The following is a 25,813-nucleotide window of genomic DNA, read 5'->3' on the forward strand; positions in this document are numbered from 1 at the left end:
ACATTCCAGCAAAAATCAAACAATAAAAAAAAAAAAAAAAAAAAAAAAAAGTTCCACAATATGGCATTAAATGTACCTAACTATATGAAAAAAGTATGTTCTTTACTTCATCTACATGGGGTTCTGGAGGTGGCGTGGCTCTGCTCTGATGGACAAACGTGACTGCGTTTTGTGTTTCCTGCTACATCTTCAAAGCCTCGCGTTAGGAGCTTGTTCCATGGCAACAACTATGATCTTTGAAAGCACTTTCATTTACATTTGACAAAGAAGCAGGCTTTGAGACTGTTGGACTGTTGAGTGCAACATGTTTTATTGAGAAAAACAGCATAGATCTGGAAGATCTGCAATGCTCACAATAAAAGAGACAAATAAGACTACAGAATATATAGGCCTAATATAGCCTAAATTAAAGGGTCACTAGGTAACTTTTCCACCACCTACTGGTCTCCATGGATGTTTTGTTTGCCTGGAAAGTTCCACAGTATAGCATTATACATATCTACCTGTATGAAGACGGGACAACTGTGCAGTATCGGGAAGGCTTATCATAATCTGCTAATCCATATAACCAAATACAACTTTAACTGAATGTCCTGGTGTCTTGATAATGGCTCCTAAACACATTGGGTAATGACAAGAATCCAGTGCCATTTGTCCAGCTATTCCCAATGTCCCGAATTGCAGTCCCCAGACCCATTTACATTTATACAATACATTTTCATTTCATACCTTCAGGTGAAATGAAATTGACTGCACTTTGGGACCCAACTCTTAAGACACATATTTTAACAATTGTGCTCAAACACAGCAAATAAAGTTTCCTTTTATTTCTATGCAAATAGTCTATTTACATAATGTGGACTTACCAAATTAATAGACTTATATCACTTGTGAAACTTAATGTTTGACAGAGATAAAAGGTAATTACAATGAAAAAAGAGTATCTATTTAGAAACATCTACAAACAGATCTCAGTCTTGTAATTTGAATAAATGAATGTTGAACATTTTGTGAGATGTGTGATGAAGATCCAGTTCTGTAGCGCCATCCTCATGTTCTGATGTTAGTCCACTTTCTTTGGTTTGCGATTTTTCCACAGGACTACCGCGGTGAAAGCTCCTTTTGTAATGAGGGCAAATATAAGAGTGGATGAGTTATCAAACAAATACTGATTGACAGATCCTGTGCTTTTAATCTTACCCACCTATACAAATCAGCACTACTATTGCTGCAACACCAGGTAGAATGACAGAGTACTCCCGAGGCAGGAAGTAATTGTGTAGAATGTGATCACGGGCCACAAACGGCTGTAAAAAGAGCAAAATGTTCAATTTAATGGATAGTAGTTACAAAAGTGTGCTCTAAAAGAAAATAAACTCAGACTATACCAGAACAATGACCCAGACAGAGTAGTACGTGAACAGGACTAGGCTGAAGACAACAAGGCTCATGCCAACGGCCTGGTCCACTGCAGTCGCCTGAAGACACACAATTAGAACAACAAAGCTATAGTAAAGTTATATGTGATTTTGGAACAAGCAGAGACGGTATGGCGTTATCTCACATCAAAATCTCCTTAACATTATTAATGATAATGATTTATATTGCCTTTATAGCTTATCAAAGTACTTGAGTAGGCCATCATTCTTTTACCTCCTACAGTGGCAGTGGTGATGGTAAGCTACAGCTGGCCCTGGACTCACTCCACCCTCTTTGACCACCAAACACAGGTGGCGAGGTGGGTGGTGTTTGGCCTAACGCTCTACTGAAGTATGATGGACAGTGTGTGTGTGTGTATATATATATATATATATATATATATATAGATATATATATATATATATATATATATATATATATATATAGTGCAAACTGTCAGCTTCCTGTCCTGCAGCTTCTCACTACACATTATGAAAGACAATATTTACAACAGTGCAGTTAATATAAGCCCATACATTCCCACATTCATTATTTACAGATGGGTACAAGTTAACTTTGGTTTGTATACTGATAGTTTGCAGCTGGTGTTATCAACATTAATCAACCTTAATCAAATTAGACTTTAATCTGATCTTTTAACACAATCTGACCATAAAGAACAGATTTAGCTGGAACTACAACAGACTCCATCTCGTACAATATTGCCAAACATATGAAGACGAACCTCCAACAACTTTTTGTCCAGTTACTATGGGTCATACCTGGACGACTGAGGGATTACAGACATTAGTAGTGACAACCACATATTTACATTGCTTGAACATTAGATCTATGCTTCCCATTTCCCAGTTAGTTGACGGATAAACATCAGCGGGGCCAAGTCTCTTTACACAGAACAATTTGATTAATGCCATGCCTAATGCCCATTTCATTATTAAAATAGTTTACAGAGTGTTTTTACCATCACTGCTGCTTCTAATCCGCATTCGAACACTTCCTGAAATTCTTCTTCATGGAGTGAAATCCAGTTCTCAGCGTGTGTCCTTGGACGTCTGCCGCCCTCCTCAGGCAGAGCTGTGTACTACATTACATAATAACACCATGCAAGGAAAACCGTGAACAAAATAGAAGAAACCGAGCAATATTTTAAAGTATTATTTTTAATTAGTCCATTTAATCTAATTAAAAATGTTACAAAACCCCAACACAGAATGCAGAATCGACATTATAGACCAAGAATTTGAACTGGGTTGGCCTAAATCATTTATCAATATTCTAATATAATATACAGATCTTTACAACCCATAAAAAAGTACCCTAGAACCTCATGCCATAGCAATTCATTAAATGTAGTTAATGAATACAGTCACATAGAATGAGAGATAGTTCAAATCACAGTTGCTGAACACCACATTATATATAATCTATCTGCAACCAGCCTGCTGGTCTAAAAGGAGAAAAAATAAACCATTATAACAGTCACAATACCAGAACAACAAAAGAAAACACTGACAATGTTTTAATACATGGAGTCACAATATCAGTTTAGACATGTCCAGCATGGCTCCTCAGGATGTCCAAAACAAACTGAAATTACCAGAAGAAACATTGAGTACTGGATTGTATGGGGTGAGGACTGAGGAGGCTGCCCACTGAACTGTCCGTACAAAAGCAGCTTTGTGCCACTGCAGCTGCAGCTTTGACCTCAGAGTAACACACCAGTGTTCAGTGAGAGCCTCCGCGACAGGACTCAGTAGCACAAACCACAACAACAGAGGACACCAGTGACCAAAGTCACTAGAGCACTACCTCAGCTCAGAAAGTGCTCTTAAGAAGTCCTGAAATCGTTTTTACAAAACCTTTACATATACATCATCATTAACAGTAAAATGATGTGGATGTGTGTGTGTGTGTGTGTGTGTGTGTGTGTAAAAGCTTTTAAATCTATTTTATTCAAGTAAACATTACATTTTCCCTTGATCCCATGAAAAGGAGTAAGCAGCACATTTTTGTGGAACGCAGAGGTCACTCATCATTAAAAGACTGGGGTTAATTAAACTGATGTCAGACAATCAGATCATCAAATCTACATTCATTATAGTTATAAGTTGATTACCTACAAAATAAATGTGGAAGAGTGCACAGATGCATATGGCCAGCCATATGAACTTGGGTTTTGTTGCAATTTCTTTGGAGTAACTTCTATGTCCCAACGAGGAAAGCTAAATCTTAAACAATAAAAAACTATTAAATATAGAAAAGAAATAAAATAATGTGCATGGCCAAATTTTGACAACAATGCATTTGTAGTGGTTTCCATTTTCCTCATCAGATAATTTACATGTGCAAAACAATACAAAGTAGTACATAATGAAAACAGTGATTATAGAAATAAAGCACTGATATAGTGCCATAGCAACATGCCAGTGACACTGACATTAGTTTATGTATAAATGTTTTCGTCAGTGTTGAACTACAGTTTCTAAATGCAGTGGTTCTTTATGTTTTTTTCTTCAAGTAGTCTGAAATATATATTTTTTATTTTTTTATTCCTTCCTATTTCTTTTTTTGAGAATGAGTTACTTGCTACTACAACAGTTATGCAGCTGATAATAGAAAGTGCTCTTTGCAAATTTTAAGGCTGGTATATTGAAAAATCAAATTTTTGTATGTCACCCCCTGACTGTGAATGACTACATTGTACAGTAGTGTTGGTGTCTCTGAGATCTGGATGTCAGTGAGTCTCAATCACCACTGGCTCAAATATACCAGGAGTCACTCTGAAAAAGACAAAACACCAATTATCACCTGAAGATAAATACATTTTGAAATAAAAACACATCTTAACCGTACCTGTTTGTGAGCTGTGTCCCACTCAGTGCAGTAGTTCCATCTTTGCTTACAAATAATCTCAAATTGCTGTCTGAAGTGGGACAAGAATGGGCAATTAAAACATAAGTTTCAAAGTAAAGATTATGGACAGAGTTCTGCATTACCTTCATTGTTGCTGCTGTCAGAAAAGTTTTGGCTCTGGACAATCTTCTCCACAATGTCATCAGCATCGATTCGAGTGTCATCCACACAACTGTGCTGCTTCTCCACTTGGACCTTCTTCCTCCTGAGAGTGGAAAGAAATAAAAGAGCCAAATAAAATCTAAGTGCTGCATGCTTTGTGGTATAAGTACACAGGCACCTAAATGTTAGATTGGTGAGGTATACTTCATTGTCCTTCTGAGTAAATTTATCCACTGCATTGAGCCATCAGTCTGTGTCATGAGGACATTGCTAGGAGCAGTGGGGCACATCTCCAGTGTTTAAACTTGGTTTGGTCAGGAGTTTCTAGTTGGAAGATTAGCCTGTTCAATGTTGCTGTGATGTGAGAGTGCTAAGCTTTCAGTTGTGTCACCAAAGCACCTGCATCCACCTAATAGCAGTTAAATTGAGTAATTATTATGATGCAAGTAATTTAGTAAAGTACAGTTCCCACTACTGATCTGACGAGTCATATCAGTCAATTATTATGGCTTGTTGGAACTTCAAGAAGTGAACTAATGTTTAGTATGTGGAGTCTGAAAGTTTACACATGCCTGGGACTCAACCTTAACCATCGCTATCAGTTTGTAGGAGTCCTAACATGCCTTACCCTGACAACCATCCATTATAAGGCACTGAAGGAGCGAGTGGTATGTGGTCTTCCCATACCTGGAGGATCTGTTAAGAGCAGCAGCTGAGGGTGGTGGGGGTCGTTCAGGTTTAGTGGGAGTGGCCTGTCTGTGTGCTTCAGTGGGAGTCGAGGGTTGGTTCAAACCACAGGAGGCACTGCTGCTGCAGGAGGCATTTCTCTGGTGGCTCAAGTCAGTCATGCTGGACGAACGAGAGTGGCCAGTGCTGTAGCCTAAAAATGTTAGTAAGTGGATTTATGAAGAATATGAATTTATTATGGATTATTTATTCATTCCACACCTGGTTACTGTTTTGCATAGTGATATGTATGTGCAGGAATAAAACCAGAATAAAAAAGTGGTATTTCATCTGACAGATGAGCTACTTAATTGATACAATGCTTGATATATTATAACAATGAATTCAAATGATATTATATGAAAACACAAACAAACCTGATATCTTGCTGTGCTGACTAGCATAACTAGAGCTGCGAACATGCCGTGTGTGAAAGACGTCCTCTGCAGTGGAGACAGAATCCCCATCCTCAGGCAGTCCTAAATTGCCAAAATGTAATACCAATATAAGAAAAGCCATAACATGTATTAATTCACTGAGCTTTTGATTTATTTATACAATAAAGTCTACAAGTAGTTGTGTTAATTCACCTATACTACGCACTGATGACTGTCTTGGTTTAAAGTGGCGGCTCCCCTCCACAATGCCCCTTAGAGGAGAAGTTGGAGAAGCTTCCCCCTTACAGTCCAGCTGCAGGGTTGCGTCCACACGTCCAATGGACAAAGTTTTGGCTGTGCTGGGAGGCCTGTCAGTGAAGGCAAAAGCTATTAATAAAGATTGTGGATAGATAATGGAAACAACACATGATAAATTGTTTAAGCTTACGTTTTAAAGCAAGGATCGCCAGAGAGAAGGGTCATCCCAATTGTTACCTACGAAGAAACATTTGTTAATATACAGCCATCATGTCTAAAGTCAAGGGTTTGATAATATGCCTTTGTTGTACCTTAAGAATGGAATTGTCCTGTCGAGTGTTCTTGGTGTCATAGCCTTCCAAGATGCAGCAGCGGACTGTGGAGCCTGAGCCAGCAAACTCCGCAATGTTGAGATCAGCAAAGCCAATCTGCATGCAAGCACACACAGAAGAATTCAGAGGTTTGTCATTTCTAACACTGCATCTATCTATCTATCTATCTATCTATCTATCTATCTATCTATCTATCTATGTGTGTGCACATATACTATATATATATATATATATATATATATATATATATATATATATATATATACATATATATATATACACACACACACACATATATGTGTATATATGTATGTATGTATGTATATATATATGTATATATATATATATATATATATATATATATATATATATATATATATATATACACACATACATACATACATACATACATACACACACACACACACACACACACATATATATGACTCCCAATCAGATAAGAGGAAGAAAACACCTCAGAGAGCGAGAGAGAAGTCATTAACCTCTAGTAACCTCATTGTCTACAAAATGTCCAGTCATGATATCTATGCCAGTCAACAAGATTTTAGGGTTTTATTTGCTTTTGTGGTTGAGAAACTACTACTTATTAGTTTCCACAGAGATGTTTTTGTTATGCCTGGAATATTACATTGTTTGGCATTAAACTTATCTATCTCAAAGGAGACAAGCAGATGATGGCACCTGTCCAAGTTACATAGAGACAACGCTCAAGCATTTAAGAAATCAAGTTTTTCACTGTAATTTAGGGCAATAAAAACACTCACAATTAAATAAATGTAACATACATTCATACATATACATACATATAGTTTATTGGCACCAGAAAAGTTAAGAGTGCATCTTTACGTATATGTCAAGTGGATTTAACCATAAGCAAAAACAGTGAAAATGCATACTGCATTTTGTATAAAAGCATATTTAGAGAAATCTGACTACTGAAGAAGAAATCAAAGCAGTATCCGCTTTCAAATACCTGAGCTCCAGACTGGCCCTTTAATAACAATGCTCTTAAGTGGAAAAGCCAAAAATTATAATTCTATATCTTTTTCACAATATTCATGCACTTTGTCCATGGAAAGTTAGACAGAAATGTACCATTTCATTATTGGACAAATGTCCAAAATATGAATTGATACTTCCCTATATAATATCATCATTAACAGCTTTATTTTAGCTTCTATGGTGACAACAGTGGCAACTTTGGGAAATTCTTTGGTAAACAGAACTTAATTTTTAAAATTCTATCATAGATTCATGGCACTAAATAAAAAAAAAAAAACAACAACTTTTCTGATAATAGCAATGGAACAACTATATTTTTGTAATGTGCCATAACAAAGTGGTGAGAGGAAACACAGCAGACAGGTGGTTCTTGATTTACTTCACAAATGAGTAAAGAAATACATCCAGTAACTGTCCTTTAGAGACACAGTACCAGTAATTATCCAGTGACACTAGCGCATTACAACTACAGCGTTCTCATCGCTGCAATGTGGACAAGACCAAACAAAAGTCACTTTACAAGCCACGTTTAATGACCAAGTACAAGGGAGTACACACCCGAATATGAAAAATAAATGTACCTTTGAGAAGGCCTTTCCTCCTTTAAGCTCCTAGAAATAGAAAATAAGTACAACAAGTTGAAGATAAATGTTTAATGTAATGTGTATCAAGAATATTAGAAAAATACCTCACAATCATGTCTTACCTTGCGCACAGAGACCCTACAAACGCAGGGGTCCAACACACCAGTGATGGCGTTTGCACTCATTTTACAAATAAATGAGAACTTTTTGCTCCATCGGACACAATTTTGCTGCACCTCCTCCCTGCAAATAAATACCACAACAGCTTGAATATTACTAATATATAACGGTATACTCAATATATCATCAAATTAAACTGAAGTAGTCACAGAGAGTTATAGTGATATACAGTTTAAGTACAATAATACGCCATACAGCAGCACACTTTCTATCTGCACTACTGCACTGTATTTAGAAACAATGAGCTTTGGAAATCAAGTGAACACCAGTAAACACAACTGAAGTGCGCCAAATGAGCTCATGTTGGGATGGGACATGTCAGAGTGCAAGTGAAGCGAGGGATTTTCCATCAGCTCTGTTTGAAAACACGTTCTGTTCTGCATGTAATATGTAATATGGCTATTTTACAGAACATGTACGAATCCGGTGGAATCTAGATTAAAAGGCACAAAGTGTTTGAGATGTTGACAGCACATAGATCGAATTAAGACATATACAAAACTATTCATTACATTCCTATCACTTGCTATTCATTTGATTGGGACCCATACAAAACCACAGACACACTGTAGTGCAGAGGTCTGATGCATGTATCACAATAGCACATAGTTTAAAATTCCAGGATTATGTTTTCAGATCCATGTTTTCAATGTTTATAGGCGGATGATTCAGCCTGGCATTTCACAAACATCTTGGTTATATTATGTTATATGTAACTTATGCAGGAAATGCCTCACTTCTTCATCAGATTATTATTATATAATATAAGTTCCCAGAAATATGTGGAGGAGATGTTACCATTTTTCTTGTTATGGAAGCTGTACTGATCTTAAATAAAGGCCACAATGTAAAACAGAAAGGTGTCATGAGTAGTTGTGTATGGTGTTATACTTTGTCATTCTGGTAATTGCAGCCTGGTCAGCTAATATTTAAAGTAATGTTGTGCATCAGCTGTGGTGCGCACTTCGCTTACAGACCTTCTGGTCATGTCTTAACTTGACAACTTGAAATTTGTTCCATGTGGAGATGAAAAATTATGAGGAAAAAAAAGAAATTGCAAGTGCAATTATATTTGTGACGCACTTTAATGTACACAGTTTAAACAATTCCAGAAATATGAAAAGGTAGGAATAATGAAATATTAACTGCCTAGCTATTGCAAGCCTGCATGCCGTTCAGAACATGCTTTTTAAAGCCTAAACTACAGAGTTAGCTGCAGTCCTTGGCCCATGTCAGAGGTAACACATATAGGATGAGCAGCACCTTTTCTATTTCATTGAAATCAGTTTCAAAAGACACAAGTGCAGAGTAAGCCTAATGTTCCCCTGATAACAACTGTCCCACATGCAGGAATGTCAGTGAAGGAAGTGCTGACAGGCCACGTCTCAAAGTGTGCAGGCACTATACAAGAGAACCTCAATGCAATCATGCCTGTTTCCAGCCCTAGTTCACTTCTCCTCACCACATGGAGGCCTCTTCTGTTTAGCAGTTGAGGTGAGGTTTTGAAGTATGGATTAAAAGCTGCATGCTGAGACAAGTACACCATTAACAATACGAGCATAAAGCTTTTAAACCTCTCACATCTATTAAGCCTGTTTTCAACAGTATTTGCAAAACATATGCTACATTTAATAATTAGATTAAAGGTAAATTAAAATCTGCATTGTTATGGCCTTGTTGAACATTAAGTCTAACATTACCCTTACCTACCTAACACACTGAGGGGTGACCTGATGTTTAGGCCTAAGGGCCGTCTCCAGACAAATGTAAACTGGAAGAGACAGGTTCAGCCACTTCTTTTCTTGCAGCTCAACCCACCTGCCTTCAACAAACACGGCATTGTGCACCAAGCAGATCCAGGCAACACTATCTCTCTCTGCAATGCAGGGCTTTATATGGCTGAGTTGCCACACACAAGAGATTATTCAAACTATTTATTCAGGTAAATACATACATTGTGAACTCCAACTTTAGATAAAGAAAAAAAAAATATATATATCATATAAATAAAAACACAATCAGAGTTACAGAGACTTCCTCTTGTCAAACTTTCTTTTTTCAGTTGGAAAAATCCAAGGAATGAGCACAGGCTGACACATGAATGTTCCCACATGTTCAAGTGATGCCAACGAGCAGGGAGTCTCTATGTAACTAACTTGTGCATATATTTCATAGATAATTGTTATGTAACTCACGGGGTTATGACTATGTGTGTGGTTAAGGAGGTTATGAAGGTGTTATCTGGACTGAGCAAAGAGGGCTCTAAAACAAAGACCCTCTGATGCAACGCAGAGCAAACAAAGTTATGAGGATGCTCCTGATTAGAACCAATGCCCCGCTGTTTTGATTCAAATTAGAAACAGAATAAGTTCATTACAGAGATCTGAAATGTATTCAGAATAATGGATAAGAATTATACTAAGAGGGTGTTCTTAATTGAACTGAAACGGCAAGCAAAACACAAGTTACTAGCATTAGTCATTTTTCAAGGTTTTTGGAAAACTTTTTTTAGTAACTGGTTGAATTTACTATATATTTTTTAATGTATTGGTGAGTTCTTTTAGAGTTGCCATCAAGTATGCATAGTTAAAACCACACAGCCATATTTTATAGCAGAAAAGAATGTTATGGGGCTGGTTATATTTGACATGGGCAAAGGTCAATAAGTTTAACTCACAAACACACCCAAATGTATTCTAGTTAGTAACTCGTACTTTGCTGCACTTCCCACTTGTAGTTAATACAAATTACAACAAACGTTTACAACAAACAGTTAGTTTGTTATTGTTAACTCTTGATCTCAATAAAATTACACTACGCACTTTGTATCATGTATCATTTTAGCAGTTTACAAATGTTGTAGTAGCTACACGGGGGATTATTACACCAATACTATCAATATGTGCTCTTGACCACATAACACAGTGTAAAGATTGTGTGGTACAACCCTACGCTAATGTCCATGACCTACAGGGTGGAGCTGGGAAACAGTTTGTGCACGACTCTCCCTGGAGTCACGACAGTGGAATAAGATAAGTGAACTCCAGTCTGAACTGCATTTTACACAGCTGTCAACAGACTTAGACGCTTTGGTAAATGTGGAGGAACCAACACAACTATTAATTAATTTGTAACTGCAGAAGAACAGATTAAACACGTGTTTGAGAGGAGATTATAAGTATTGTTACATAATGCAGTATAATGTGAAAAAAGGCTGAGGTGAGACATACCTGGATGACAAGATGGCAAAGTCCCCACCATCAATGAGCCGAATCTTACAGAACAGCACCCCATTGACAAACGGCACTGCTGTTAACTCCTCCAAGGTGAAATGGACTTGAAACTTAAACTTCTTCTTTTTCATCAAAAAAGACATGATTCCGAGTAACTGGAGTGTGTTCACATTCAGGGCTGACCACTAACACTAAAAGCAAAAAATAAAAGAAATAATAATACTAGCACACTGTTTTAAAAATGGGCTCTTGTGAGATTTAAGCCATGTTAAAAAGTACGCTGTTACAGACCCAGAGTTGTTTTGTTTCATTCACACATGTTGATTAACGCTGCATTATTAGTCTACATCTCCAAAAATGCAAAATGCTCTGTTCTACCTTAGGATGTCATGAAACTGTAGTTTTCAAGCTACCTTTTAACTTTTGTTCAGTAGAAATGGGCAATTCTAATGAAGGTGTGTGAACTTTAAAATCACAGTGGAGCAGTTCCTGTTTGGCCACATGAAATCAGAAGGTGGAACAGAGTGCGTTCAGTTTGATAGAAGAACTCTGCCTAAATGTGCAGGATTTAGATGCGAATTAAACAAAACATAACATAGATAAGGAAAGATCAGAAAAGGGTGCAGTATAGGGCCTTTAAATAATAGCCTAAATGGTGGATAGTCAAAATGCATTTTTGCAGATCTTTTTACATTTTGTGTGTGCATTTTCCCTCATGATTGTGCTACTTTTATTTATGCAAATATAGCTGCTATATCTGGAATCAGTAGGACCTTTGTTAAAATCAGCATAAAACCTCAAAGCCTCTAATGTTAAAAAAAAATAAAATAACTATGTATAGCTGTATTTGGCTGCTTGGCAAGTGTTGTGTTGATGTCAAGTAGAATGGTCCACTTATCAGGCCTACATGAATGCACATGAAATGAAACAATGTAAAATTAGGAAAACACTTATGAAGTAGGCTCATTTCTGTATAGCATGCTGAAATTCTTCAAAACCATTTACTGGAACTAAGCATCTGAACTTTGTGTTGAGCAGACGCCTGTCCACAAACCGCATAAAGTCTGCTTTCAACTTTCCCTTTACACTTCTGCCACGCAAACGCTACAGCAACTCGCCAACATGATCGACTCGTAGCTCATTACCTAAACAAAACAACGCAAATCTTACCGTTTCGTCGGTCAAACGTAAAAGTGAGCATTGCTGCAGACGAGAGTAGTCCGGGGCAGTGGTATTTTCTACCTTCCGCGCATCTCCATTCTCTCCTGACTTTGTCCAGCGAAGCACTGAGTTCAAGAGTCACTCGATGCTTGAGTGAGGTGTTTAGGGACCGTCCCTAAAGAGGCGCAGAAACACGAGCGCTCTGGATACAAGGGAACGGAAACTTCACCTATCAGCTGATCCTGTCCCCTTTGACCCTTTGTAGAGCTACAATGTTGAGTTAATGATCTTTATGCAATTAGCAGATATTTTAAAAAATAAATCGTAGACACATAATAAATAGTGATAATAATTAAACTGCTTGAAACCCCGTTTTAACTTACCCCAAAGCCTGTTTTTCCATGTGTTTCTCATACTGACAAAAAAGCAATATAAATAAGAAATATGCCAAACAAAAATTATACAAAAATAAAAGGCATTTTAATGTTATTCCTGATAGAGATAAGAGCTGAATCACAGCGACCTCTTGTGGCATATTACAGAAATGACTTACAACCGTGTCGTGCACAGTTCTTTACACATCTGAGATGAGATACCAGAGAGTCTGATGTAGATTTTATCAGTCGATACTGATATTTGTCTAGCTGCTGTGGTTTATAATCAATATTTGCTACAAATGAACTTTTGACTTTAAAACTACATGTACATGTAGAAAAAAATATCCAAATCATATATTAGTCTAGGCTATAGATACTGTGATACACATCAGATTATTAATTGTTAATCTGTTTGTTGTATCTGTCCCCATTCAAATAAACAATCAGTAAATATTACTGACATATGAAAACCATCCCCCAATATCCCCCATATCAATATTAATACTGATATATCACACATCCCTAAATGGGATACCACAGAAGTGTACACTCATAGACTGAGGCAACCTAGAACAATTTGAACACTTGCTATTCTAATATTAAGTGTTGCAATTTACTGTAGTACAACTGTAGATAATAACACCCAGCTAGGTATTGCAACTAAAGTTAATTAAACAGTGCACAATGCAAGTCTGTTGCACCAATCTACTGATTTTCATCACTTTGTTGTGTGGGGGGAGGCGGTGTTTTGGGCCTGTTTTGTTCTTCTGGTCCTGCCCCATCGACTATCCCAGTTCCTACAGTGCTGCTGCTGTTTGTCACATCAGTCCCACTCTGTAGATATTTGCGTAGGTCCTTCAGAGCAGGTCTGAGCATCTGGACTAGAGCCAGAAGAGCAGCCTGTGTCCCCTCCAGAGCCTGTGCCTGTCTTTCCTGGGCAAATGCCTGGGCCTCCTGAGAACGTCTCATCATCTGCAGCAGCTCAGTTTGGCCCTCCAGATGTTGTGCGATCTGTCTGATGTGCACATTAGTGACACGCTGCTCCTGAAGCAGGCGTGCAGAGTTCAGAGCGATGCGACTCTTCAGCTCCTGAGGTTTGGCTGGAGTTTGAGGCTGTGGTGATTCGGAGGAGCCCAGCATCTCCACCGGAGCCTCCACTGCAGTCACCATGGTGGGAGTGGCGCCCTCTACTGTGGTGGTGCAGTACTCTACAACTCCAACCCCTGCGTCCTCCAGTGAGTGGTATGTGGCTTCTACTGAAATAAGTCAAGTCAGTTTTCACTTTGGTTAGCAAAGTATTCTGCATACGAAATAAGTGAAAGAACAAAGTCTTACCATTTATAGACTTTGAGTCATCGTCACATACAGAAGCTGTGCCAGCAGGTACAGCTGCAAAAAAGAGATGAATTAAATAGAAAAATATCATAAACATCATGGTTGGATAGAACAGGACAACAAACTTTTGAGATTCTATACAAAAATGAAATTACTTTCTGTGAGTGTGACAGCAGTGGCGGCGGTCACAGGTAAAGTGATCTCAGCATCCGAGTCCCCTGCAGGTATGCTGATGATTGTGGCCTCTCCCAGAAGATTACAGATCCTCTGCTGCATGGCCGTGAGGATGACGGGGACAGGAGTACAGTCTGAAGACGTCCCCTCGATAGCCGCCCGTGCTTGGGCCACTTTTCGTCGTACCTCAGTCTTCATGTCAGACCACTTCTTTTTTACCTCTGCCAACTCTCTGGGACAGGTAGTCACAGCGTTCACCTTTTTCAGAATATCCACCCATGCTTGATTCTTTGCCATGTGTGTGACACCAGCATTGAAATGGTTAACCAGTGTATGCTTTTGTTTCTCTATTTCCTCAACTATTATTTCCATCTCCCTGTCTGAGAAATTCATTTTTCTTTTTTTTGCAAGCGATGCCATTCCCGCACTATTCTTAAGGCAGGTAATTGTGCGTATTGTACGCCAAAATACTAGGATTTACTCGATTTACTTAATCTAAGTGCGCAACGTAATGGCTTCCAGAATCGGCTTCTTCTTCCTCTGAGCGACGCTTACGTAGCTCTCCGCCGCCCACGAGCCCCTTTCATTGGTCCAAACCGGGAGGAACCCTGAAATAATCCGAAGTCCTATTGGTTAAGTATTTCAATTTATCAATTAAATAAGGACAGTCAGATTATTTTTCATTTTTGTTGAATATCAAAAGTCATCATTTAACCCGGTTCATAAAAAGTATAATTTGATCTGAAGGATGTACTATATTTATGCAGCTAAAACAGTTATAGTGGAAAAAACAAACAAACTATTAAGGTCAACTGTGAAGACCTAAACCTAAATTTAATCAAAATACCCTCAGAATACTAAATATGTGTAATAATGGCATATTAAAGATATGTTATATGTTTTCTAGTTTTACTCAAGCTCTGAAGTGTATAATAAATGAATTTGCCAAACATTTGATGTCTGTACACGGTCTGTGGTTAATCCTAATTTCCCCATTGTTTTGCATTATTTTCTTGCCTCCAGTTGCTCCAGTTCCGGAGTATAGATGTATTTGTTCACAAACTTTTTACATGTCTGATTTTAAGCGTTTATTTATGATGGCTCTGTAGTTTATCCATGTTTATCCCTGTGTTTTGCTGGCATCATAGTGGTATGTATGGGTCGCGTGAGTCGTATGGGTCGCGTGAGTCGTATGGGTCGCGTGAGTCGTATGGGTCGCGTGAGTCGTATGGGTCGCGTGAGTCGGTTGCTGGGTTCAGTGGCTCAGTCTCGCGTGACACTGCGAGATCTCGGAGTTGCCGCTCACTAATGGATCAGAGATGTTAACGGCGCCTTCTCCTCGACGAATACTTACATGAATTTTACACACTAATATTGACTTTTCAAAGGAACTACAATATTCATTTGTCCTGCGAAGCTGTAAGTTACAAAAAGCTCCTCTTCTGTGAAGCTTTTCTGCCAGGACCTTTGTCTCTCGGCCCATCGCTATTCAAACACCCGGCATCTGCTTTACCGGCACAAATACCTCCGTGGACCGGGGAGCTCTGGCTGCACAGTTTTTTGTTTTTTGTTTTATCATAAACCCTCGACGTCACTGGGTTTCTTTACGATAATTGAGCTCATAAATGTTGTAGGTTTGGACTTTTAAGCCGTGTCTAATTCCCAGGGCATGTGACGTGGTGGACTCAGGGCGGATGACCTGACTTGGCGTTTGGTGACCAGGCGCTGGCGGCTAACTCCTATGATGCACCAGCAGGGGTCATTGATGCCCCCTATACTTGGTGATGTTTTCTGCCAGTGTCGACCCGGTGATCCGGCCGACCCCCGAGCAGCAGCAGGAGGAGGAGGTGGGCACGACCCCGCAAACGTGCGGCCATCTGCCCCTTTCACTGGACAACGCACCGGTGACTACATGGATCTAAGACATGCATCAAACTACTGCTGTGATATTTGTGGAGGACCTGAGCAAGAGCATCGATTCAAAGTGCTGTTTCAAGTTTTGGATGTAAACGGAGATGGGGGGATTTGTATAAATGACTTGACCATTGGGCTAAAAAAACTGGGTGTGCACCGCACCGAACATGAACTGATGGTAAGTGGACACTGCATGTCCTCACACTGGGGTCACACCAGAACATGAGATGGGATTTGAAGAGCTAGTGAGACCTCTTACCTCTAGTGCATTTTATGATACTCTCACGTAAAGACCCCAGATCCCAATTTACATACAGATATACCACTTGACTAGCTCTCTTAAGACTAGGTTGAAATCTGAGAAGGGTCCACTACATACTTCTCTTGGATGCTGCTACATGTATTTGTAGGAGCCACATAATAAGGAAGGAGTACAATTATGGTTCTGCATAATAGTTTTACAAAGTGCTCAATGAAAACCTTTCTAATAGAAGAAAGGTTAACAAAAATGCCGGTTGTACTTACAATCTTTTTGCACTCTTTTATCTTGGATTCCCCTTAGAGAAAGATTGTTTTCTTTGTCACTACTCTTCACTTAACCATGATCAATGTCCCAGAGTGCTGTGTCCAGTGGAGGGGTTTAGTCTGGCTGCTGACGTAGTGTTGAGGATGACTCGTGCTCTAATCAGCATCACTAAGCAGATTCATGAGGGAAACCCTCTGCATCACACCCCCGCCCTCTCTGATACTCTTTTATGAGCCTAAAGTAATGTCTCTCGAGCGTCTCCTGCTATTGGCCAAGGCACTGGTGCCACTGCTCTCTAGCAGGACCTGTGAGCATCAGAGCCTGGGATTGGTCCGACTAGGCTGCAGTGAGGATGCAGGTTTCTAGAGCTCTCTTTGCTACAAAACCTGGTACAGAACTGAACTCATAATCTCCTCTGCCGCCATTTGACCCATGCAATAGTACACCTTGTCAGTCTGTTGGAGGAATGTTTATTCTACGGCTTTAATATGTTGTGAGTTTTAAGTCAGTATGTTTTTGATTGTATTTTAAATGCATTTAAAAAAAGGAAAAATCTGTTGTATTGGAAACTACAGGGGAGCAGGGGTGTCCCTGATCAACCTTTTAACACTAGTTTGAGTTTACCTTATTTCTGGAGCACACAGTAGGAACTGTGCTGTTTGTCAGATATTTGGCAGTACACCGTTAAAGGAATGCTGAATTTATTTTACCAAAGACTTTTTAAGAGAGCCGACTGTAGACCAGAAGGCACTGATAAAGGTTTGACTGGGGACAGTGAAGAGCTGCCTGCTGACAGTAAGGAAAAAGAGGAAAGTAATGCCACCTCAAAGAAGTCCACTTTAGTAATAATGATGGCTCAAGATGGAGATCTTCAACAGGTAAGACACAACCCAGACATAGCAATGGTGACAGAAACTGGGAGTGCCTTTGTTTGACCAATATTTGTATTTAGATGTCGGGGTTTGTGAAGCTTTTTCTGTTGATCAATTGAATGCAGATATGTTCAAATCTGGGTATGTAATGTTGCTTAATCCAGGAATCAGTGGGAGTATTCTCTAAATGTATTAATACCATGAAAACTGGGTTTCTTTAGTTCCCACATATTTCAAAAGCACAAGTATTCAGACTTTTGTAATTGAGGGCCATGGGCTGTGAGGCTCTCTGTCTCTCTGTTGGACTCCGATTCAACTCTCTCACTAAGGTCATCCTCTAGGATCACTCTGACTGGAAAACAAGCTCTGGGTTTTGTCCGGTATAGTGTGGCAATACGAATTATGGAAAATTTCCACAGCTGGAAAATTAAGGAAGACAACCATCACAGCCATGAGCCAGCCAAGGGTATTGGCTTAATTGAGTTAATGCGTAGGGTCTGAATATTTGTTTTTTTGTGAAATTAGAAAACACTATAAGTAACTTTAAGTCTGTTACTTAACTCGTTTTGTTTTACAGTATAATTCAGTGTGAATGTGCCATGATTTGAGTAATATGTGCCCTATACAATAATATATTTTATAGGGCATATAGTGATGCTGCCTATGTAACAGGGTCAGAGCAGAGTGTTAAAGCTGTGATTTCACATTTTATCCAAAGCCAAACATCCACAACTGTTAAAAATGAAACTGAGTGTGACATTTTTTTTCCAGAAAATTGTAAAAGCTGGAGACAAAGATCTGGATGGGCAGTTGGACTTTTACGAGTTTGTGCATTACCTCAAAGATCATGAAAAAAAACTCAGACTTGTCTTCAAAAGTTTGGACAAGAAAAATGACGGTATATCATATTTCTGTGTTGTAATTCAGTGCCATCATTGTCATTCTAACATACATTTTTTGACTTCCCAGGACGGATTGATTCTCAGGAAATTATGCAGTCTCTGTGTGATCTTGGTGTGCACATCTCCGAGGAACAGGCTGATCAGATTCTCAAAAGGTAAAGGAGCTTCACCATGTCTTATAGCCCCATTTGTTCTCCTTTAGTTGTTTCTCACATGTAACAAAGATTGCCTGTGTGTCCAACTCATTGTCTGGTTTTCTAATTCTCTGTCTGTGTGTCTGCCTTTCCACTGTCTGGTCTCAGAATAAGGAGGGGCCATATCTGGGCCCCTGTTTTGTAGTAAGTAGTAGTTTTTAAAGTTGCTCTTTTCAAGGTAATGGCGAATAACCTTTACGAAATCGGTGTGTGTGTGTCTATTAGGGCCCACATATGCAATACAAATATTGCAAAAATGGTTTCATTTACTATTGAAGCTCAAAAAATGTTTTCACCAAATCAAGGCAATGAGGTTTAAATTAAGACAATCATGACCTTTATAAAAATGTCAGATTTTGTCAGAATGAAAAGTATATCTTGTGATATAGATATTGTGTTCAATTTGCAATGTGAGTTGTTTCACTGAATATTATGCAGCCCTACTGTAATGTGGTCTAAAGAAGCACAGTAAAATACTTTTAACATCAAACAGAAGTATGCATAGTTGTGACAGTACATGTATGCTTTGTTTCCCAGCATGGATAAAAATGGCACGATGACAATTGACTGGAACGAGTGGCGAGATTACCACCTTTTGCATCCAGCAGACAATATCCCTGAGATCATTCTGTACTGGAAACACTCTACAGTAATCACATATTACTGCTCAATATTAGACTGCATATTGGTGGACATTACAAATGTGCCTTTCTTTGAAGATTTTTGATGTTGGGGAGAGTTTGATAGTTCCAGATGAGTTCACAGTTGAGGAGAAGAAAACAGGCATGCTGTGGCGCCTCCTTGTGGCAGGAGGAGGAGCTGGGGCAGTGTCTCGGACATGTACTGCTCCTCTGGACAGGCTCAAAGTACTCATGCAGGTAACATGCACAGTTCTGGCCAGAATGTTAGATATGAATTTTTCTTTTACCATTTCATACTTGTCAACTGGACAAAAAAATTGCTGACAGATTAGATTTGTTTTCTTTTACTATAGAGCATACCAGAATGACCGAGGAATTACACAAACATCTATAGAAATACTATACTAAATATATACCATCTGTCTTCTTCAGGTTCATGCCTCCAAGAGAAATAGCATGCACATTGCCAGTGGTTTTTTACACATGATTCGAGAAGGAGGTGTAAGGTCGCTGTGGAGAGGCAATGGCATGAATGTAATAAAAATTGCCCCTGAATCGGCAATCAAGTTTATGGCCTATGAGCAGGTTAGTATCATACAAGCTGACCCATCTTCACTAGATGCCTTATGAACACTGACTGCATTTTATTTTCAGATTAAACGACTGATTGGAAGTAAACAGGAGACTCTCGGTATCCCAGAGAGGTTTGTGGCTGGCTCTTTAGCCGGGGCAATCGCTCAAAGCAGCATCTACCCCATGGAGGTAAAGCACATATTTGACCCAGATAGACCTACTTCCAGAGATCCTTATATTTCACCATTAATTGGTGCATTATTTTGTGACTGAATCTTTGTACTGAACTATAGTACTGTGACCTCTTTTCTATAGTAAAACAGATCATCTAAGACCTTCAGTTGTGCACAAGTGTGAGAAAGACAGCATGTACAAACCCACATTAAATTTGCAACTAAATCGGGACTATACCTACAGCTAAACCTGAATTAGACCTGGAGACTAAACCAGGCCAAGTACTCAGTTTTACTGAAACAGTGAACATGCCTAGTCTGTGAAGGATAATATTGATATTCAATAAACATTTAGTCTTTCATGATTCAACTTTTTTCAATCGCTTTTACGACACTAAAGGTGACAAAGTGCATTTTATTGTCCTGAGCCTCAATTAATATAATTCTTGTGTCTTTTAGGTTTTGAAGACACGTTTAGCTCTTGGGAAAACAGGACAGTATACAGGCATCTTAGATTGTGCGAAACGTATCTTAAAAAAAGAAGGAGTAGCAGCTTTTTATAAAGGTTATGTCCCGAACATGTTGGGCATCATCCCCTATGCCGGAATCGACTTGGCTGTGTATGAGGTGAGTTTTAAAATGAAGATCTTACCATATGTACATGTGATATAACTTCAAGTTCTACTCTTGTCATAGACCTTAAAGAATTCTTGGCTGCAACGATTTGCTACAGACAGTGCTGATCCAGGCGTGTTTGTGCTTTTGGCGTGTGGCACTATGTCTAGTACATGTGGCCAGCTTGCAAGCTACCCTTTAGCTTTAGTACGAACACGAATGCAAGGACAAGGTTGGTGTATGATAACTTATAAGCATTTTAAATATACTTTTTGTTTTCAAATTTAACATGTGTTCTTCTTTTTCTTAGCTACTGATGGAGGCCCACAAATGACCATGACAACCTTGTTTAAACATATCGTAAAGACAGAGGGTGCTCTGGGGCTCTACCGAGGCTTGGCCCCCAACTTTATGAAGGTCATTCCCTCGGTCAGCATCAGCTACGTCGTCTACGAGTATCTCAAGAAAACATTAGGGGTCCAGTCTAAATGAGAAAAAAAAAAAAAAAAAGGTTGGAATATGGATTTTGTTTGCTAATGCTTACATTTGTTTAAATCATTATGGTCTGTTATGTCTGGAATCCTGATTCTTAAAATGATAAAAACAGAGAAGAAAATAAGTTCTACCCTTGGAAAGTTGGAAAGAAAAGAAGATTCATGCAACACTTGGCAGCTCATAGTTGTGAAAAGTCAATGTTTACATTTAAACAAAATAGAAGCTTTCTGTTTAAACAGTAATATGCACTTGCTGGGTTTTGACACTGATAATGCTGATGTGTACTAGGAAGAGTTGTCAAGGGCTGCAGACAGTTGCCAGCAATCACACATGGTGGTCTGTACATTACTTTTGAAAGTTATAAGACACGCTTATTCATACCTTCCATCTCTCCTTAAGAGGCATCCAAAATATTTCAAGTACAAAAACACAATAACAAACAAACAAAAAAGAAAAAAAACAGTGCATTCATATTAAAAAAGTGCATTCATATTAAAAAAGTAACTAATATGAAAGATTAAATTGTTTATTTTATTATTTTTTATATTATTTGCAAAGGGCCAAAGTAGATGTATAATCTTCTAGCAAAGCATGTTTAAATTACATCTGAATGAAATAGTAGTATTTAGTAATATTATTATAATTGGTATTTTATCATGATTTAAGCTTATGTACATTCTTGAATTTGTATGTTTGGCAAGGAAATCATAATGTGGACATTTGATCTTCATAACATCAACTTGGGGGGAAAAAATGTCTTGAAGGGCTCATTAATAACAGAATGTTTTCATTTAAGATGGGCAGGTACTGCAGTGAGTGTTCAGATCCTGTTCTTCTTTTAAACTAATTTTTTCATGGTTTTCTGAAACAACGTCCAGGAGCAGAGGAAGCACTCCAAATATGTCTTATGGTCACAGATTTCTACCAGTGCCTTGTGTTAACACAGAAGGGCAAAGTCTGGGACATTGAATGCACTTTAAGATATCTGCTTTGTCTTTATTATCTTTTATATATATTTAATATTTATTGTTATTTATTTAAAAAGGTTGAAGACTAAATCAGTTGGTTGATAGTGCTGATTTCAGGTGACTATGGCTCATCAGTAGTAATACTGTATAATGTCAGCCTGTACATTTGCCTTAGCTGAATCCCCCCTCTGCTCTTCCACAAGTGTGACTTCAGTTATTGGGCAAAATACCATTTAGTTTTGCTTAGAGGTTCAGGAGTGAGATCCAGTGTTGTCTGTATCTCTGGCAGAGCCCTTGACTCCACATTTTGTATATCGTGACATATTCTTGATATCCTACAAATCAGTCTGGATGGAGGTACTTGCTGGATACAGGAGTATTCCTAAAAAAGGATGTTGTTTAAAAATGCAGATATTTATATATTTGTATTTATTTTATTTAGCTGTGTACATAGAAGTAATACATAAATGATTATGTATGAAAGGTGGACACAAATGACTGTTATCATGTATTGCTGAAGATAAAGATAATTTTAAAAAGTTGTTGTTTTTATTTATTTATTTTTACCTTAAATAAGCTGTTTGTACTGCACACTGGCCAGGGCCCCCCAGTCCAATACTGCACATTAAACAAATGCATATGATGAACATTTTTAGTAGCATTCCAGAAAACTAAATCGGTCTGCTGTTTGTTTTTCTATTTTTGGTTTTTAATATGAGGTCCCGCCCCCAGGTTGGGACTCTACCCCTGGTGTAGCCGCCTCTTGCTAATTTTTACAGCACATAAGAAGATTAATTTGTTCGCGTTTTGCTTTGAAGCAAGAATAAAAGCTGAGCATGGGATGTGGCACCTTTAATGGTGAGAATGGCTGAGTAATAGTTTTTTTTTTTTTTGCAGACCCGGTGCGTCTGCACTGAGATTGGCTCAGCACATCTGTGTGTTTAGAGCCACAGTCACGAGTTTGACAGTCATTTCCTTTACACTGGTCCATACAGCAGAGCGTCTCCAGCTCTAGTCTGCATTCTTCAGTCTCACATTTCTGTAGTTTTCTGTAACTGTAGCACCGACTTAAGTATAATGCCGTCTCTGGAGGAGGTAAAGCAACGTTTAGAGGAGGCTGACCAGGCGCACGTCCTTCAGTTTTGGTCGGAGTTAAATGAAGCCGAGCGAGAGGGTTTTCTTCAGGAGCTTTCTCTGTTGGATCTGTCGGGACTGAGGGAGCACTGTGAGGGGGCCGCCAGGGCTGCAGCCTCTACTCCGGACAGTCTGGATGAGCTCATGGAGCCCGTGCCTGCTGAGTTTATAGGCAGCGCGAGGAACAGCGACAGGAGCTCCCTGGCACAGTGGGAACATGAAGGTAGGCATTAGGGAAGTTAAGGGGCGTTACTGAAACTTGTTTGTCTGACAAGTTTACATAGTCTGAAATACATCCGTTATCAATGTATTTGTGCTTGTTACCTTTTACTGTCAATTGCAGGACTTTTGCATATATCCAAGAATCGAGTTGGGGTCCTCCTTTTGGCTGGTGGGCAGGGGACCCGCCTAGGGGTTCAGTACCCCAAAGGGATGTACAACGTGGGGCTGCCCAGTGGTAAAACCTTATACCAAATACAGGCTGAACGCCTTCACAAAATTCAAGAACTGGCAGAAGCAAAGCATGGAATGAAGTGTATTATACCATGGTAAGACAGGTGAACATTTGAATTCTCTTATCTCTCATTCTCAGAACAGGATATTCTGGAGCTATAAAAGTAACTTTACTTTTTTGCCCTGACTGTTGGTAAACTTTAGGTACATAATGACAAGTGAGTTTACACTTACTCCCACTGAGAAGTTCTTCAAAGAAAACAACTACTTTGGCCTTGACCCTTTGAACATCAACATGTTTGAACAGAGAATGATCCCTGCAGTGACATTTGATGGAAAAGTCATTCTCCAGGGAAAAGGGAAAATCGCCATGGCTCCAGGTACTTTCATTATCACCTATAATGTTTTTGTATTAGTCTTGGGAGTGGATAACGAAAATCACAACAAATAACAGTCTGATCTTTTTAAAAAGATGGAAATGGTGGTCTGTACCAGGCTCTGGTAGACCACAATGTGTTGGAGGACATGAAGAAAAGAGGAGTGGAGTATTTACATGTCTACTGTGTAGACAACATCCTGGTCAAGATGGCTGACCCGGTGTTCATTGGATTCTGTACCAGTAAAGGGGCTGACTGTGGAGCCAAGGTATGACATATATAATGATATGAATGAATAATGTTATAGGAACAGTCTTTATACATCCTCTCTGATCAGGTGGTGGAGAAGGCATACCCCACAGAGCCCGTGGGTGTTGTGTGCAGAGTGCAGGGGGTGGCTCAAGTGGTAGAGTACAGTGAAATCCTACAGACCACAGCTGAGCTCAGAGGACCCTCTGGGGAGTTGGTATACAGTGCAGGCAATATCTGCAATCACTTCTTTACTCGACAATTCCTGGAGAATGTAGCAACGTAAGATATTCAAATGTGCAATTCTCTGCATGCTACTCCTCCAGGTTATTCTGTTGACTACAATCTGAACACTCACTGTTCTGCATATGCACTTATAGAACAGTGAGTGATACAGTGATTGCATCTTAATGGTGGACGATATTTTTTATTGCAGTAATTATAAAATGCACCTAAAGCAACATGTTGCAATTAAGAAGGTGCCTTTTGTTGACCAATGTGGAAATGAAGTTAAACCGACCAAACCCAATGGCATAAAAATGGAAAAATTTGTTTTTGATGTCTTTCCATTTTCCAGGTATGTGGCCCATGATAGACCTACTTTTATTTTCTAATCTCAGTTTGAAACCTACTCATTTACTGTACCATGTTTAGGAGCTTTGTGGTGTTTGAGGTTGTGAGGGAGGATGAGTTCTCGCCTCTAAAAAACGCTGAGGGAGTGTCTGCAGACAGTCCCTCTACGGCCCGCAATGCCCTGATGCAGCTGCACTGTCGCTGGGTCATTGCTGCTGGGGCCACCCTACTGGACAAACATGGAAATACTGTTGTCCTCACTGCCAGGTTTGTGCAATAATAAATCTATTCATGTTAATTGATGTATTTAAATGTCTAGATTACACATAATTACAGGTCAGTAAGCAAGGTTGTATTATTTATTTATTTGTAGTGAGTCAACAATGATCAATGCTCCAACTAAATTTGAGATTTCTCCATTGGTGTCCTACTTTGGAGAGGTGAGATTAGTCCTGTCCCTACACACATGAGCTGAAGATTAAGATTTATGTATTTATTTTTTTTTAACATAAAATACTTTCATTTGTTTTTTAGGGTCTAGAGAAGCTCAAAGGAAAGATTTATCAAACTCCTTTTTATCTGGACAAAGATGTATAAAAACTTCATTATATTACATTCCTTTGTGCCTTGGGCCTCAAATTCCATTTGTGTCACCGGATAAAATACTGTGTTTGTCCTAATACTTTGTTGATGCAAATGACAAAAGAGACATTTTCATATTCTTGTTGTTTTTTTTTTGTTTTTTTTTTTATGTAAATTGGACATACTATAGCTGTAAAAAAAATAAATCTATATTCATATAGTAACAGGTGGTATGTCAAGGTTATGTTTATGAAACAACTGTAGCTGGTGTATGCAATTCTTACACCAGTTTCATATACACTGCTATGAGGCTGATTTAAGAGAAGTGGAGTTATTTGAGCACTACACTTCTGTAGA

At 38.8% G+C, this 25,813-nt stretch overlaps 5 protein-coding genes across 5 annotated transcripts; 2 read left to right on the top strand and 3 right to left on the bottom strand.

Moving 5' to 3' along the window:
• Positions 1–288: 288 nt before the first annotated feature.
• dpm2 (dolichyl-phosphate mannosyltransferase subunit 2, regulatory) lies at positions 289–2,470 on the bottom strand. The gene is made up of 4 exons (XM_033989470.2): positions 2,402–2,470; positions 1,389–1,478; positions 1,205–1,307; positions 289–1,119 (listed from the first exon to the last, which is right to left on the bottom strand). The coding sequence occupies exons 1-4, from the start codon at positions 2,402–2,404 to the stop codon at positions 1,064–1,066; spliced, it is 252 nt and encodes an 83-aa protein (XP_033845361.1). The 5' UTR covers positions 2,405–2,470; the 3' UTR covers positions 289–1,063.
• Positions 2,471–2,588: 118 nt separating this feature from the next.
• On the bottom strand, positions 2,589–12,466 carry eeig1b (estrogen-induced osteoclastogenesis regulator 1b). Its single transcript, XM_033989468.2, has 12 exons — positions 12,339–12,466; positions 11,166–11,359; positions 7,878–7,998; positions 7,753–7,782; positions 6,128–6,244; positions 6,007–6,053; positions 5,772–5,926; positions 5,559–5,660; positions 5,143–5,335; positions 4,437–4,558; positions 4,294–4,363; positions 2,589–4,220 (listed from the first exon to the last, which is right to left on the bottom strand). Exons 2-12 carry the CDS (start codon positions 11,309–11,311, stop codon positions 4,175–4,177), a joined length of 1,149 nt encoding a protein of 382 aa, XP_033845359.1. The 5' UTR covers positions 11,312–11,359; positions 12,339–12,466; the 3' UTR covers positions 2,589–4,174.
• A 937-nt stretch (positions 12,467–13,403) lies between these two features.
• Positions 13,404–14,767, bottom strand: naif1 (nuclear apoptosis inducing factor 1). Its single transcript, XM_033989469.2, has 3 exons — positions 14,197–14,767; positions 14,042–14,095; positions 13,404–13,962 (listed from the first exon to the last, which is right to left on the bottom strand). The coding sequence occupies exons 1-3, from the start codon at positions 14,633–14,635 to the stop codon at positions 13,412–13,414; spliced, it is 1,044 nt and encodes a 347-aa protein (XP_033845360.1). The 5' UTR covers positions 14,636–14,767; the 3' UTR covers positions 13,404–13,411.
• Positions 14,768–15,496: 729 nt separating this feature from the next.
• slc25a25b (solute carrier family 25 member 25b) lies at positions 15,497–21,543 on the top strand. The gene is made up of 10 exons (XM_033989465.2): positions 15,497–16,307; positions 18,299–18,425; positions 18,497–18,584; positions 19,161–19,272; positions 19,343–19,501; positions 19,697–19,849; positions 19,919–20,026; positions 20,470–20,637; positions 20,707–20,857; positions 20,936–21,543. The coding sequence occupies exons 1-10, from the start codon at positions 15,957–15,959 to the stop codon at positions 21,115–21,117; spliced, it is 1,599 nt and encodes a 532-aa protein (XP_033845356.1). The 5' UTR covers positions 15,497–15,956; the 3' UTR covers positions 21,118–21,543.
• Positions 21,544–23,040: 1,497 nt separating this feature from the next.
• Positions 23,041–25,678, top strand: uap1l1 (UDP-N-acetylglucosamine pyrophosphorylase 1, like 1). The gene is made up of 9 exons (XM_033989134.2): positions 23,041–23,445; positions 23,566–23,770; positions 23,880–24,055; positions 24,148–24,320; positions 24,390–24,583; positions 24,738–24,878; positions 24,956–25,141; positions 25,248–25,314; positions 25,409–25,678. The coding sequence occupies exons 1-9, from the start codon at positions 23,166–23,168 to the stop codon at positions 25,469–25,471; spliced, it is 1,485 nt and encodes a 494-aa protein (XP_033845025.1). The 5' UTR covers positions 23,041–23,165; the 3' UTR covers positions 25,472–25,678.
• Positions 25,679–25,813: the final 135 nt, after the last annotated feature.

This window comes from Periophthalmus magnuspinnatus, chromosome 23, assembly GCF_009829125.3.
Source record: "Periophthalmus magnuspinnatus isolate fPerMag1 chromosome 23, fPerMag1.2.pri, whole genome shotgun sequence".
NCBI lineage: Eukaryota > Metazoa > Chordata > Actinopteri > Gobiiformes > Gobiidae > Periophthalmus > Periophthalmus magnuspinnatus.